This window comes from Amphiprion ocellaris, chromosome 7, assembly GCF_022539595.1.
Source record: "Amphiprion ocellaris isolate individual 3 ecotype Okinawa chromosome 7, ASM2253959v1, whole genome shotgun sequence".
Classification (NCBI taxonomy): domain Eukaryota; kingdom Metazoa; phylum Chordata; class Actinopteri; family Pomacentridae; genus Amphiprion; species Amphiprion ocellaris.
In genome coordinates, this window is record NC_072772.1 from 2,446,326 (window position 1) to 2,463,300 (window position 16,975).

The 16,975-nt window shown below is 40.4% G+C and overlaps 1 protein-coding gene across 3 annotated transcripts in view; it reads left to right on the top strand.

The window, feature by feature from the left end:
* The first annotated feature begins 2,257 nt into the window (after positions 1-2,257).
* zgc:77784 (uncharacterized protein LOC402947 homolog) overlaps positions 2,258-16,975 on the top strand; it is a 62,836-nt gene continuing 48,118 nt past the window's right edge. For 2 of the 3 annotated variants that reach the window (XM_055012491.1, XM_023265107.3), the window contains exons 1-2: positions 2,259-2,885; positions 13,319-13,645. In XM_055012491.1, the coding sequence (XP_054868466.1) occupies positions 2,831-2,885; positions 13,319-13,645 (382 nt within the window). In that variant the 5' untranslated portion in view covers positions 2,259-2,830. Of the gene's footprint in view, positions 2,886-13,318; positions 13,646-16,975 lie in introns of all 3 variants that reach the window. The other variant, XM_055012492.1, reaches the window with a different exon arrangement.

Here is a 16,975-nt window from a genome sequence, read left to right on the forward strand (position 1 = left end):
CACAGATGACACCACCCATAAGCAGCAGCAGCAGCAGTGACTATGATGATGATGATGGACGGTTGGGTTGAGGTGTTGCACTGATTATGAGTAAACAATTGTCAGAACGTCAGTGTCAACTTTATTTCTGCAACACAAACTGATCTCAGATATAACTTGTATAATTAGACTCTTCACTGTGAGTAGAAAACAGACTGAGAAGTGTGTAGAAAAATACCCCCCTTTTGTGAATGCCCATAGATCTCATGCAGTGTTGGAAAAAAGGGATATTTTGGATGATGTGTGAGCATTGTTGAAGCCATGAAAAACCTAGACGTGTGTTGTGCTGCATTTAGATAATCTGACAAGGGAAACTATACAACATGTAGACAGATATCTTGTTGAAGAAGGCTATGAGAAGGAAACGGTACAAAGTGAACATGACTGCAAGTGGCTGGACACTGCTGAAGAAAAATACAATGTTAATAAACCTCACACTGTTTACCTCAGTTCTGGTGTAAAATCATCCTCGAGAAAGTGTGAAAATGTTCTTGACTAAGAAATGAATCCCAAATTGCTCATGATGGTCAGTCCAGTATCTCGTATAGAAGCTAGCTGCCATTTATTGGAATACTCCATTTACCATAATGTAAGATGTTTAATATTACACTTCTTACATCCAATTCAGGTGACAACACATTCACTTTCCCTGTCAGACTGCCAGATTGGGATGCCTTCTAGCTTAGTATTTCATGAGACAAAGCAGAAAAACTAATACATCTTCTTTCTCTGTCTTTTTGTGTTTTCCTTGGCATAAACAAAGACATTTCCCCTGTAAATTGATGCAGAAAGGGCACAAATCCTTGCAAAAGAATTCAACAGAATGCAGGTAATTAAGTGTTTGATGCAGAAAGCTTCCTGGTGGCAGATGCTCAGATACCTGCTTCCTCTAACTTCCAACTGAAATGTTAAAACACAAACCCAAAATTTAACCAACCCAGCAGTTATAATGTTTTTGCCTGACAAATTAACTATATCTACACTTTGTACAATCATCACAGGTGACAAAACGGTAATTTTTCCTTTCCGATTGCCAGATTTGGAGGGTTTCTCACTTATTATTTCATGAGACGAAGCAGAAAAACTAACACAACTTCCTTTCTTTGTCTTTTTGTGTTTTCTATTCCGTAAAATAAGACATTTCCAAATTAAACTGATGCAGCAAAGACACAAACTGGTGCATAAATATAATCAAAACACAGGAAATGAAGTGTTAGTTTACTTTTAACCTAAAATGTTAAAGCCAATTTAGCCTCTTGCCCAGTAAACCTTTTTGCTTTATGAATAAACTTTGTCTACACTTCTTACTTTCATCACAGGTAGTTCAACAAGACAGTAATGTTTTCTCTCATATTGCTGGATTTGATGGGTTTCTCGCTTAGTATTTCATAAGACAAAAGCATAGTGTGCTTACCATTACATAAATAAAAACATTTCCACCATAGTAGTACCATTAGTGCAGAAAAACACAAACTGGTGCTTAAAACGTCACCAGAATGCTAGAAATGAAGTGCTCGATGCTCAAAATTTCCTAATGGAGGATACCCAGACACCTGCTTCCACAACTCAATCCTGAAATATAAAAAGACAAACTCAAAATTTAACCAACCCAGTGGTTATAATGTTCTTGCCTGACCTATATCGATACTTCTTACATTCATCACAGTGGACTAAACAGTCATTTTTCCTTGCCGATTGCCAGATTTGAAAGGTTTTAAGTATATGAGCAGAAAAAGTAGTGCATATCTTCTTCTCTGTCTTTTTGTTTTAATTTCCATGAATAAAGACATTTCCAATGTAAACTGACACAAATTGGTGCATAAAAAATTCACCAGGATGCTGCAAACTAAGTATTATCTTACCTTTAGCCTGAAAATGTTAATGCAACCCCAAAGTTGAGTCTTAATGCAGTGGTTCTAGACCCTGAAAATGGGTTCCTGTCCTTTCCTAAAGCCCAGGAGTCACTTCAATGCCTTATTTTAAAGCACCATTATATCCACATTTTGTTTTGCTGCATTCTTTGCCATCTAGAGTGAGATTTTGACTCCAAACTAGAAAACCCAAACCCAAGGGTCACTTTAACGCCTTAAAAATTCAGTTTACACCCAATAACCCAGAAATAAGTCGGCATCTCCAGCAGTTCCAGCCACTATCTCCTCCCTCTGTGGGTCGTATTTAATCTCCCTCCTCTGCACCGTCTTGTGGAGACTCTTCCAGCGCGCAGATGTCGTGTCTGTCTCTTTAAAAAACACAGTCTCCTGGAGGCTGGCGAGGATTTGTTGCGGATAGCTGGGAGTGCGCAGCTCCGCTCGGCATGTGCGGAGCTTCACATTCCCTCCAACCGACGCCGCAACCTACGACTGGGGCCAGATCAGAGCGCAGAGAGGAGCGTAACTGTTTTATTCATGAGCGCAGGATAAATATAGTTAAAGCCCCTTCTTTTTTGGTTTCAGCAAACAGCAGCGGGACATCTTCGAAAGATGTTTGTGTGTGTGACCAAGAAGAAGAAGTGATGCTGCTGAGTTTTGTTATTGGGTTTCTCCGGGGCGGTGCTGATGCTGCTCACCCTGCTGCTGCTGTCATGGGTTGCTGGGAGTGACATCAAAGTTTTTTACGCGCTTGAAATATTCCAGCTGAGGCTCCGTCTCCAAACTGCTTCAGTTTATTTCTGTTTTTTCAGTCGATTTGATGACTGGAGGATCGCTTTTTTCCCAAATTGAGAATCCGAGTGGACTGTGAAGGGAAGAGGCTGAAAGACTCCGGAGGATTTGGCACCGGGAGAGGCGAGGAGATGAACTTTGGAAATTTACTAGTTGCGACTATCTCATTCATCAGCATCGCCTCAGGTAAAAATATTAATAGAAAAAGTGCACAAGTCTCTGTCTCTGGCTCATTCTCTGTGTCTTATACACACTCCCACATGGCTTCATACTGTATTTGACTCGTCTTATCATCTTTTCTGTCCCTCCAGATGGATGTAAATGTTGTGTTCAGCTGCATTTCAAACACATTTCACTGACAGCTGTGGGAGCTGAGCGCATCCTCCCAAAAAAAGAGGGGAAAAAAGGATTACATCGAGGAAAATGTCACAGATGCATTCATTTGTAGTATTTAAATATCAAGGGGTAAATGCCAAGAACATTCACAATTTGTCAGTGTCCCTCTGGGCTGTGAGGTGCCACACTGGGAGGCCATTAGGCAGCAGGACGAGGTCAAAGGAGGCTCCAAAGTGAAACCATTTAACTCTCACTTTTAGTGCAGCTGTGAGAGCAGAAACTCTCCCTGACAAGGCTCCAGACATGCTCATTCAGATGCTCACATATTATTAGAAAATGCTTTTAAATGCTCACTCTTGATTACCATTGACAAAGGGATTATATATTTTAACCATTTGCTCTAATAACAGCTTAAAGTTTCAAGCCCTAATCCAAAACACAAATAAAAAGCAGGGCTCAGAGAAAACAATTCATGAGAGTGCAGATGTGGGGTTTTTTCCATTCTTAGATGGGACTCAATTTTAAACATTAAGGAAATTAAATTCAACCTATCTCAGTGGGTCTGAAAGGAAACTATAACCAAGAAATGTTTACCAATTTTTTTTAAAAAACAGAGACGCTGATGTTTGAGAGCTTTAAAAATCTAAAAATAATATGCTAACTGATGTTAATATATTTACATAAACACATGATATTCTTTTAACGGATGCCTTAAAGGTCCATTGTAGAGATTTGGACCACTAGTGGTGATATAGAGCAGTGTTTATACACACTGCTCGTGCATTTTGTGGCATGATTCACTTCCTGCTGGTGTTTTCATTCCTGCTTTACCTCTGAATGAGATTTTGTGGCATGGATGTATTAAAGAAAACTGAACTCTGGACTCAAACTTAGTGTTGGTGTACCCACAGACTTTCAGAAAGACTTGTATAGGCTCTGGGAAAGTGTTACAAGTATGAAATCTACAATGGAAAAAGGCAAAACAGACTTTGTATGCAGCTGAAGGTGTTCTGTCGACCGTTTGACAAGCACCTCTTTCATAGTCGTGGTCTTTGAGTTAAAAGCTTTCTGGGCTGCAGGGGATTGTTTTGTTGCAGTACCTCAGGTGGCCACTGGGGGAAACTGGCAGCAAGCTGAGTGGCAGTGACATGTTCAACGGTCTTACGCATTGTTTTTACCATCAGCAAATCCAAGAAAAGACAAATGCAAGATTTTAAACATCCATCCATCCATTACCTATACTCACTTTATTCTTTAGAGGGTTTTGGGGGTGCTATATCCAATTCTAGCTGACAATGGGCGAGAGGCGGGCTACATCTTGATCAGCTCACCAGTGAATTTACATTTTTTTGATTGAACACTGGCCTTTCGAAATAAACCATGCATTCACGTAACTCACGTAAGCGTAAAAACTTCAAGATTAGAAAAACTGAAAATAAACTTAACTTTTGCTTGTTTCCCCTGAAAATCACCTTTAAATTTGTTTTTGTACCTGCAGTCAAAGATTTTTTTTAAAGCCACATGATAGCAAGAGCACCTCTTTACACACTTGACAGCTACTTTAGCAACATTAGCATTCATTTAGAGTCTGGTGTAATGATAATTCTCGTTTTTTTCCTTGTTTTGGCCTCCACCAGCTCATGAACTTCTTAAACATCTGCCATTTTAGCTCCAGTTTGCTAACAAGTACACAGTTAATGTTATCTGCTTGCTAATTTGTGCAGTGCAGGTACAGAATTCTGGGATTTTAGAGGACAATAACCATGAACTATAAACTTTAAAGCTGCAGGTTGTCAGAACAAAACAATGAGCTTCAAGATGCTAAAATGCTCTGTATGGCCGAGCAATGATTGTAAGTGATATTCACCACAATGCAACCAAAACTTTCTCATAGAAGTAGTCATGCAATCCATTGTTAATATAGCTTTAAAGATCACTTTATAGTTTAAAAAGAAGCATTTTAGTTCTATGTATGTAGTCTTTGGCATCTCTCTATTGTAGCCTAATCTCTTGTCACCTATTGGTCAAAACTGTATTTACACAAATATATCTGAAATAAGCTAACATCACATGATATATGAACCCAGCCAGTTTCTAAGTGTAGGTCTGTTTGAAGTCTTTGTTGTGATAAACTAGAAGTTCACTACAAATACTGAGTGCTTTGGCCCCTGTGACACCTCTCAGCACTCGCACTTCTTTATCATTATCTACTGGCACCACCTCTCAACATTTATAGTACTTCTCCACACCCACACCATCTGCCTACAGCCATTAATCTGGAGTGGGTATTTCCTTTCATTCCCACCTCTATTATACCACTCGTTCCCGCAGGCCGATGCGTATTTTCATAAAAGTACTCGAAAGAAAAGAGGATTCGAACAGGCTTCGTGACATCTGTGTTGAAACAAATACTGCCAAGTAGTCGATATTACCCAGTTGTTTATCTTTAAGAAAAGAAGAAGAAATGTGACTTTTGTTTGTGTGTTTCCAGCCAATAAGTTCCTCTGTGTTGGTCTTGAGATTTGTGCTGGAAGTCCTGATCATGTTTTCTCAAACCTCTGTGCGGGGAAAACAACAGCAGCTCTTTTACTCACACAAACAAAACAAATCCCAATTAATAGACTCCAATGCGTCTCATTGAAATTTCAGTTATCTCGGACTGTATTCAGGCTCAGCTCTTGTGGTGCCCGCTGTGGAACTAATCGATGCAAAACAATCCTTGACTGGTGATTTGTGTCCACTCTGTCCCCGCGGTCATTACTTGGTGACAAATGTGGCTGAAGGCCGACTAAAGCCTCCTCAGCTCCGTCCTGATGAAAGGACCGCGGATGATGAAACCACTGCAGAAGCTGGCTAGTCGTCTAATGTGCCACAGCCTTGAGTCATGCTGCCGGATGCCGATGATGATGACGATGCCCCAGTTCTGGTACAGTGGCTGATGACATCATTTAGAGATTAGATGATGGATGAGGAGGACAGTTGCTAAACAGAGAAAGGCTCCAAATGTCCGAATTGATGCCAGAAATACAAAATCAACCCCTCTGCTTTGAAATTGCGTTTGCTGTGGCATGTTATCGCCCTCCCGCAGAGATTACTTGGCAATGTCACAAGAACTCCTCAAATGTTTTTGGCCTTTTTACGTATGTAAATGAATTGAAATTGAAAAAGACGTGAGTAAATCTCAGCAGACAGCCACCAGCCCCACAGACAAGCTGCCAGCCTTCTGCTCCCGTCTCACTTCAAGTCGCTTGTAAAAGTTGATCTCTGAGCTTTCCATAGGTTGTTGCTGGTTTTTTGTTTTTCTCCACCAGATATGGAGCCGCGAGCGGCGACAAGTTCAGGGTATCTTTTTACTCCAAGCCCGACTGTCGCTAAAAGGCACGGAGATCTAAAGGAGAAACAGGGCGACCCCTCTGTGGCTTTCTGGTTTTCACACATTAGCGTGACAGCGGTACACTTGTGCCCCTGGGGAGGATGCAGGGGTAATATTTGTAAATCCTAATTAATGAAAGCATCCCTCCTCAACCCCTCCTGCAGTTACGTAACGCCACAGCTAGGAGCCAAGAAACGCCAGTTATAGCCAGAATCAACAGGGTTTTTGCAAGGCGCACTCCTCATCCCCCTCGCAGCTCTTCCCCTGCTTGCTCTGTGTGTTCGACGAGGCAGAAATGCTGGAGATGCCATCAGCAAACATGTGGGCGTGTGTCAGAGTTTGCAATTAGGACCAATGCAATAACTTGTCTATCAGAGCCGCATGTGGCACTAATGGGCTTTCATTTAACCGTGGTTGCCTGCCTTTTTTTTCTTGATTTCTTCATTTCCTTTGTGGATAAATGGGGGGAAATTCTCACAGATCAGATGCAATCGTTACAATTGCAATGTCTAATCATCGCAGTGCACACGATCAGCTCACACTGAGTTAAGTCTGTATCTGCTCTAATTCTTTTAATGCCGCTATAAACAGGACGAAGAATCTTGCACGTTATATTTATGATGTTTACTCAGATGTAAAGTTCATGCAGACGAATAGTAGTAGTAATACCTGAAGAAAAGAGAATCAGAGGAGGCCAGAAACACTCACTTGCATACAAACTGAAGCTGCTGTGATGCTTGATGTTTATGATACAATATCAATGTGCCAATGTGTGCAATTATCAGGTGAATCTGCAGCTCTAGTTGACTTTAGGAGTATTACAGCAAGTTTGAGCTCATTGTTGAGCCACAACTTTATCTATAGTGTTTGGCTGTGTTCAGTGAAAAACCTTATCATACGATAGCCGTATTTTAGGTACATTCACCATCAAAAAGGTAAATATTTTCATCAAAAATGGAGCCAAAAGAGAGTAAATATTGAACCTAATACTCACTCTAAATGAATGTTGCTTCATATATCGTAAACAAGTGCCTGTTTGCCAACAAATTTAGCAGCTTAAATGGTCTTAATGTTCATATCTAACAGCTGAAAAACTTTAAAAACATTAATGAAATGAAGAAATTAATACCATTGATTGATTGAAGTGTTTCATTTAGCAGACGAAAAGAGAAAACCGCCGTCTTAAAGTGCCTCCAATGAGAGGAGCTATTTAATTTACTGCATTTCTCTGTGAACAGCACCTCTCGCTGTGACACACTGGTTCGCACATAGGTTAGCCTTGACAGTGTAAAAGAGAGTGATAACCTTGCATGAGGCGGCCACGCTCTCATTCACGAAGCTCCTTCCATACTGCAGACAGCTCAAGGTTGGCTGCCATTCATTCTTATGGCTTATCTTGGCTCCATTTTGCACCTCACTCTCGCAGACGTAAACGTGTTTAAAAGGGTTTTCATGGATTCGTACGCTCAGACAGCGCAGCACAAAGATGAAGTGTGTTTCATGACTACAGCAGGGGAGGGGGTAATAATGATTTGTTTTGTGTTTTAACGCTGAACGCAAGGTTCTTGAATCAATACATATATTAAATCAGATTTTTTACCTCCTTGTCCAGTTGAATAAACATCTGTTTAACAGCACAGTGCCGGGTTTTGCTGTTGTTGTTTTAAAACATACCTAACTCTATTTGTTCACTGCAAAGGAGCAGCTTTGTGCCTTATTTGCTGCTGAGAAGACACTTGAAACAGCCTTTTGGAGCTCCAGATGCTTCTTCTACAGGCTTTGAAACAACACTTTCATAAATGTGAGTGTACAGAAAATTGAAAATATTCTTCTTTTTGAAATATCAATCGAAGCTGTGCATCCTGTGAATCCTGACAACAGCTTACACGACATGAAGTATTAGTTTGGGCAACATCTTTTCCTGTGTTTATGTAATTTGCTCTGAAACTCTGATGCATGGTTAGACGATGCCCTTCCCTACTTGTCCATCCCTTGTAAATTTGAAAGTCATTTCACACCAGAATGCCCTAGATTAAAATTTTTCACACAAATCAAGTCACACTCACAAATTCCCATATGCACTCGGATATCTCTGTGGACCCACTGTGGGCTCTAATGGGCCGTGTTTATGATCCAACTGAAAACATACCTTCGCCGAGGTCCCCATTATTGCCCGTGACATTTATTTTTCCATGTAACAAACGTGTCTGACAGAGTTTCTTTTCACTGAAAGGTGCTTTCAACCACTGCACCACAATCTTCCTGTCATGAAGCGAACATTACTCTGAAAATATTGTTTCGCACAAAGAAAATGTGCTGCTGTCATGCCCAAAGTGGCGTAGACTTTTCACTGATTGCACACTTGTCAGCGGAGCACGTTGCTGCTTGGCACTCTGGCCACCTGAAGCTGTTTGCTGTTCTTTCTTTGATAAGACTATTTTCTCTGTTGTACATCAGCAGGTGCCACACTGACTGTTGCATGATATGTGTAGCTGGCATAAGCGCCTGTTGGCCCTCATTGATAAGTTTTAATTCCTATCACATCAAAAAAAAAGTTCTCAAAGACACCTTTTTTTTTCTCAGGTGGAAAGTGTCTGCATATTCAGATGGATTAAAATGACTTTTGATACTTTCAATTTCATCTCGAATGCCCAAAAACATGTCATGGTGACTTTTGTCCCACTGAAAACCAGCTGACAGCAGAACATTGCTAAGCTGGAACCTCAACTACAGCTGCTATAGATGTGTGTAATAAAAGGAATAAAATCCCCCATTGTTTATGGTTGATGGCATTGTTAATGGAAGACAATGGTTTTATTGGGTGGTTGGAATGATGAGGTAACCACTGAGACAGTCTGCATTCCTGTAAGTAAATATTAAGTCATTTGATCAGAAAAATCAATGGCTCTATGAGACAAAGCTTTACTTTTCAGGAGACTCATTGCAAGAGAGACCTTGTGTACATTAATTTAAATTTTAAAATCTTTAAAAGTCACTTACTTTCATACAAATGAGGCTGTTAAACCCCACAGATAAAGGAGTGTTCCTCTTGCATTCCATTAAAGTAAACATCAAAGCTGCACTCATCATTTTTATTGTAAACAATGGGTATGTAACATGAGTGGAAAATCTGCTGAAAATGATCACAACTCCTCTCAACTCTACAGAGCGTTTACAGCTCATTGTTAAATTTTACAGCTCTCATCAGTGTTGCTTCCAGTCACATTAGGCAGCTGTTCCCACCCAAAAAAAGCCATAAAAACTGCCCTGATTGCAAAGTCGCACAGCACCGAACAGCAGACTGACACAGTTAGTGACTGGCAGGTGAACAAAGTGGAGCATCTTGGAGCTAAAGAGGAAGATATTTTCCTCCAGATCAAAAAATGAGCTAAGAGGACAATGACATTTGGACCTGCGTTTGTCTTGCATTTGGAGCTCTAAATAAATGTTAATGCAGCTCCTGTATCTGCTGGATGTTTCCCACAGCAGCGTTAAAGTGATGACATGCTAATGTTGGGTCTCCAGCTTGTTGCACTGCCCTCCAGCATCCCAAAAAAAATCTATTTTTACAACTTATGTGAGTAAGATAAGTTTTGGATGAATTTTGATGAGCGTCCTCAGCCTCATAGTCCAGTATTGGTGATATAGATAAAAATATGCTGCAGTTCCATCACAATATTATCTGTAAAACACCAATACTGAACCTGATTCTCTTTGTAATGTGATCAAAATGTGCTACAGGAGTAAGAGGTGAAAGAGTCCATGTATCTAAACATTTAAGCTCGTCTAGTGCCAAAGATTCTGTGTTACTGAGCAACAGTTTGCTCATAACCAGTGCAGAAATGAACCATGATTAAAGGGGCATTCCATGGGTTTTACACATGATGAGGATCAGGTCACTTGCCAAACAGTTGAATGTCGTTATGTGTGACGTTGGATGATTTGTGTCAAGTTAGGATGACGTGTCTTGGTGGGTGGTGTCACAGAGAGGTCCAGTGAGGTATCTTGGTTAGGTATGAAGGTGTCAAATGTAAAGCCAAGTCCTCAGGAGCAGCCCGGGGATGGGTTGTGATTTTCATGGCTAAACTGCGTTACATTCATCACATGATACACACTAGTCAAAAAAGCAAAATCATTTTGAAATGGAGTGACTAAAACACTGAATATGGTTTTTTGAGCAACACAAACAACAGAAAGTGACTTTTTACATTATAATCTGATCCATTTGGTCCAAAAACAGTGTGATTATTTGATTTTGTCCTGTTTCACATGCAAGTAAGTCAGCATATGGGAGTCATAGTTTCTAAAGGCTTGACTTAGAAGGCTTTTATGCTCTAAAATTACACCTAAAATTATATTAAATGCATGTGAAACAATGAGGATGCTTGGAAACATTTTTCTGCCTATTCAACACTGAGCATCTACATTCGAATGATGCACCATCTTGCCATCTGGTATCCAGTTCTTCTGAATGCATTGATGTTTAAAACTTGCAGTACAAACTGTGGAGTTGAAAAGATGTGTATTTGGGGACAGGAAAGATCTATTAAAAGATGCGATTGAGTAACATTGCAGGAAGTTTTGGATTAAGTGATTTTGGAGCTTAAGTCAGGGCTGTTCATTATCGGTGCCGCGGTTTTAATACTAGAGAGTGTTTGGCCTTTATTGCTTTGGGTTTGACCTTTCTTTTATAATCTGTATTTCCAAGTATACAAACCCGGTGGAAATGCCATACTGAACTGACGGAGAACTCTTTTAAGATGTCAGCTCTCTCTCACTGTTTTTTTTATTTATTTTTTTGGTGATAAAATTCAGTTATCACTGAAGAGGAGGGCAACTCAGAGTGATGTAACTGTATTACACGAGCTGGGATTTGAAATCTTTTGCGTGTTTTAAAAATGTGGTTCACCAACAGGACACCACTGGGCTGCAGAGGCTCTCTTTATCAAAATAATTTTCTTGTGGACAAACACAGTCAAACGTGTCAATATGCACTCACTGCAGATTCATGTACGCTGCAGATGCCATGAAATGTAATCGAAAAGAAAGCACATTATGGCATCTTAAAGGATTATCTCACAGGCCGAGCGTGACGTGATTTACACGTGTTCTCGTCTCGTAAACAAACTGTGTTTTTCACATCAGTGAAGGTGCCGTGGCACATTTTAAAGGCTCGATTAGTATTCATGTACCGCCTGCATTAGCGTTGTGCGCTGTCCTGGTTTGTGACCCCGGGGTATTAGCTGAGAGCGCTCAGATCACTCTTTAGATGTTTACTTCAGGTTTATGCCATGATGGCGACTCCTGGATCAAATCGGCACATGAAAAGACATAAATCTGCTTACAGCTGAAAAGTGAGGGTTTATCCTGATGCCTCTGATTTAAGTATAATGTAATAGCAGGATGTGTGTCATTAGGTTACTCCTGACTGCTCCTCTGCAATGATAATGGAGGATTTTCATGCAGTCTAGATTATGTGCTGAAAATAATACCTCTGACAGGAGCAGCACAATAATCAGTGGCACAGTGACCATTTCATTTTCTTTCTTTTTTTTCCTTGAAAGTGAGGGAGAGACCATCTGTTCCTCAGAACCAAACTAAAAGCACACCATTTTGAATTATTCATTTCTCTAACTGTAACACATTGTTAGAGACATTTGGTTGTGCTCTAAAAGCTTACCTTTAGGTTTTGAAGCTGTGCGCCTTTCGCTCACAGCCAAGCGAAAATAGTAATGGATCCCCAGAGTGACGGAAATGGGAGTTATCTATATCCTTCTGCCTCGCTCATCCTCTCAAACTTGGGTCTTTTCTCCCCTAAAATGCAAAGATCTTCCTTGTCTTATTCTCAGCTTTCCACCTGCTATCATCTCTACATCTGCGCTGACAGAGAGATTGACCATTACCATATCACACGGGTGATTACATCCTCGGTGCAGGTGGAGGATTCAGTAAGATACTCTGGACAGCTTACATATATATATATATATATATATATATATATATATATATATATATATATATATATATATATATATATATATATATATATACAGTACACTGCACGTTGATGTCAGATGTATTTGTTTATCTGAGATGCACAGGTTGTTGATGTGGGAGAATGTGATCCCTCACTTGGAATTGAGAGCGAAACTTCAAAGTGAGATTACCAATGATTTGCTGCTTCGCCACACACAAATTCATCCATCATCCCAAAGGGAAGATATTCCCACCTTCCAAATGACTGTGCTTTAGTGTGTCCATCTTACAAAGAGGTTTTCATGAATGATAGGACAATAACGTTTAGGGATTAACTGATATGGGTTTCTTTAGGGCCAAAACCGATGCCAATTATTGGTAATCAAGAAAGGCCAATAGCCAATATTTGGAACTGATATACATAAATGTAGTGTTTCAACAGCATGTGATAGAAGAGAACCTGCCTTTCATAACTGGGCTTCATCATTAATAAGAGTAACTATAAATGAATATGTAAAATAGAAATAGGAGTGATTAAATTAGGACTCCGTTTATGTGGGATCAGCTTAGATTGATCAGTTTGTTTCCTGCAGTTAGTCTGCAGCTCTTCTGTGTTTTCTAAAATTTTCACTGTTTTATCACTTTCATTGCAGACTCTGGTACGGATCTTAAAGCATTGTAAATGATTGTTTTCTAGACTGTTTCAGGGTAATCTGTGGCTGCCTTAGCCACTCTGAAAGCAGCTAATTTCCTGGTTTGTGGAAACAGCTTGTTCAGTTTTTGCAGATTGAAAGAGGTGACTGCATCAGACCTGAAGTAGCGCATTTCATTTTTCAATAATCAGTCAATAAAAATACACTAATTGCAAGTATGCCAAATATCGGCCATGATAATCGCCCGGGTCGGTAACTGGTCTGTCACCTCTGCCTCACAGGGTCCCGGGCTCGGTTTGAAGACAGCGCACCACGGATCGTGGAGGACCCCTCGGATCTGATCGTGTCCAAGGGGGAGCCTGCCACCCTCAACTGCAAGGCAGAAGGCCGACCCACTCCCGGCATCGAGTGGTACAAAGATGGCGAGCGAGTGGAAACCGACAAGGACGACCCGCGTTCTCACCGGATGCTCCTGCCCAGCGGCTCCCTCTTCTTCCTGCGCATCGTGCACGGCCGCCGCAGCAAACCAGACGAGGGCGTGTACACCTGTGTGGCCCGCAACTACCTGGGAGAGGCCATTAGTCGCAACGCTTCGCTGGAAGTTGCCAGTAAGGCTTATTGATCACTGTCCTAAAAGTGTGAGCGTGTTCTTTTTGCACTCCGGCTTGATGTGTGTATACAAATGCTTTCGCAGTTGTGTCCCAGATCTTTTCGCCGCCATCTGGCAGCTTTATGGAGGTCCGCTGGAGAGTTGGCTGTGCTTAGAAATAATGACATGAAACAAGCAGACTGGGGGAAGCAACCTCTGAAAAAGATGGCAGTGCAGGAGGAGATAAATTCAGTAAAAAGTAATGGCCTGTGGATTTGGTGCTATTTTTAGGCTACTGTGGTGACAGTGATGCATTTTGTCTTTAGCCTGCCAGTGTGTATGTAAGTGTGTGTATGTGTGTGTGTGTTATGTGTTTAATTGCACTTTCAAAAGAGTCAACTCAGTAAATTTACTCATTTTGTTGCTGACCACTCTAGCAAGCATTGAATATGTGGCATATAAATCACTTTATTACAATTGAAATGAGAGAAAAGGGGGAAAATTCTGGTGTTATTTTCTGATCTCACATAAGTGTGGGTGCAGATACTGACCACAGCTAATGGACTATCTGGCATGATACAACTGTTTCTCGTTTAGTGATGAATATTTTTGTGTTAGCATCATGAAATCAAGCATTTTTGGCTACTATTGATATTCAGTCAGATGGAGTTTCAAAGACTCAGCATCCCTGACATCCAGTTACTTTACTTTAAAGTGATTTTAATGACTATTTAGTACATTTATTTAAGTTTAGGAAACACATAATATTAATATGATCTTTATGCTGAATTGAGATATATGAGTAGCAGCGGTGAAGTTTAACTCTATGTAAGATTACCACCAGTATAGTGCTTGAGTTTCAATTTAAGATAGTTGCAAACTGCATGTAGAGAGAGCTTATAAAATATGTTGTTTTTACAGATGAAATTACCCAACAGTTAAAACAAGAAAAGCAGACAAAATGATTCAATTAGTTCATCGAAAATTTCTTTACAGCAGTTGTGATCTGATTTTTTATTCAACAATTCAAAATATTTCACAGTCCCAGCTACTCAAATGCTAGAATTTACTGTTTTTTCTTTGAAGTATTTTAATTATATTCATTTATTCCCTGTTATTCTGAAGTTTGGACGGGTGGTTGGGAAAAACAAACATTGTGAAGGTGTCTTATTTTTTTCTAGCTGCCTTTAAAAACTATTATTTTGCAAACCAAACAATTCATTTATGAAGAAAATAATCAGCATATTAATCCTAAATAAGAAAAACCCATTAGCTGCAGCCTCAAGCAAAAATAGTTCAAAGCGAGCAAGAACTCGACCAGATCCAGCAGGAACATCCTGTTTTCACATGAATGTCTGACTCATAATAATGTAACATTAGATCATACGTATAATTGCAGGAAACATTTATACACATTGAGTACTTTTACTTGCACAGGTGTATTTTTGCAGTGTGGCGTTAGTAAAAATCCATATCTGGAGTGAAAAAGCTGAATCACTAATTCAACTCATCACCTCTGCTGCAGAGGGTAGAGAGAGACAAAAGATCAGTGTCAGGCAGGAAAGCAGTGGGACTCTTGTATCACTGAAAAAGATTTTCAGTGATATTGAAGAATTGTGCTTCATGCCCTGAACTGCATCTTCCTTGAGTTTCCATTATAAAGAATCATTTACAGGTTGACCAATGAAACTACTTCCACTTTCATAGTAAAAGATACTTCAAAGAAATGTACTTGCTGTCAGAATCTTTCTCTAAAAACACAGACTCTGATCTTACCCCTGTTAGCTGGCTTTATTAAAGAATAATTCAGATTTGTTTCAGTCTGCTGTAATTACCCTTAATGTGGCTGTTCTGACTCTGAGAGCTGAATTTGCACTCTTCGTCTCTGGTTTAGAGATTTAGGGCAACAAGCAGTTGCACAAAACAGTGCAAATCAAGGCAAAACTTACAAGCTCCCAGCAGCTTCTTGAAAAACTTTATTTTACAGAAATCCTTTAAAAAGTTTGGATTGAAGTCTGACTGAAAGTGAACGTAGAAATTAGCCATTTGGAATATCTATTTTCATACCTGCAGGCAAATAGCCAAATTAGTGGTAAATGTGCCAAGTTCACAAAAGTAGACTATAAATAAATTCTACAGACAACTTCACAGAAAGAGAGAGCACAGAAAGATAGCGCCGCAGCTAATGATTATCTCCCATCATTGAGAATCCGGCAATTATTTTCTCTCTCAGTTGATCTGTCTTTAAAAGGACTATTATTATATTTCCCTGAGTCCAAGGTGATGTCTTCACATGTATTCTCCGGCAAGAAGATCAGTTTCCTATATTTTCCTATATCAGAAAATAAACCGCCTCTGAGTAGTTGTGTTTGGACAGCCATGTTCAATTGTATAAAACCAGCAAAGCTAACATGGTTACTGACCTGCACAGGACTTCTCTGTGGCAGTTAGATTGCCATCACCTTACCTGAGAGTCACCTCAGCGTGCAGCATCGAGGTCACAGGAGTATGCATGTATAGCTTTGTTTCTTTTTGTTTGGTAGGCGTGTTGTCTGTCTGCAGCGGGAGAGTGTGAGCTTCCTCGTATGTTGGTGAAAGTGCAGTGAAGTAAAAAGCTCCCACTAGGAGCCGCATCTATGATGTTCCGTCCTCGGTCCAGGACACGTGCTATTGTCTTCCTTCCTAATCGTGCCAGCGTGGCTCGGTCCTGGGCTGAACCCCGGTTCAAATTGGCACGGGGAAATGGATTAGTCATTGGGTTGATTAGGCGAAGGAGCATAACAGATTAGCAAGGTCGAATTGTCCTTGTTCAAAAACACAAAACAGCAATTTGAGCGTGGCCTTATCTTCCACCATATTGAGGCTTCCTTACTGGCAGTGTGTGTGTGTGTGTGTGTGTGTGTGTGTAAGTGCTCATGGCTGACTGACCTCATCTGTAGCTCGTGTCCAAAAATAGAGGACTCAGATATACTGTATATTGGGAGCCATAAGTGACTAATGCAGATGTCCGAACAAGGGAGAAGATATAATGCTGTCATGTGGCCTCTTTTAAATTGTCGATAATAAAATTTAGCTTTGTGTGCTGCTGCAGATTACAGTGGAAGGGATGATTCACCTGCAGGCACTGAGTGACTAATAGTATTAATAAGTGCCTGTTTTTGTTCTAATCTCGCTGCCTGCAGCAAGCCGGGGCATATGCTAAGACAGCATGGTGGTGGTCTTAGACTCCCCCGCCCCTCTGTGTGGGCTTGTGCTGACTGTGGGGTAAATAGTGACCCAATTAGTTGTGGCAGGGAGGTGGGAGGAGAGGGGGAGTATGCAGTGTTAATGAGAGGCCAGTTTTAAGCTG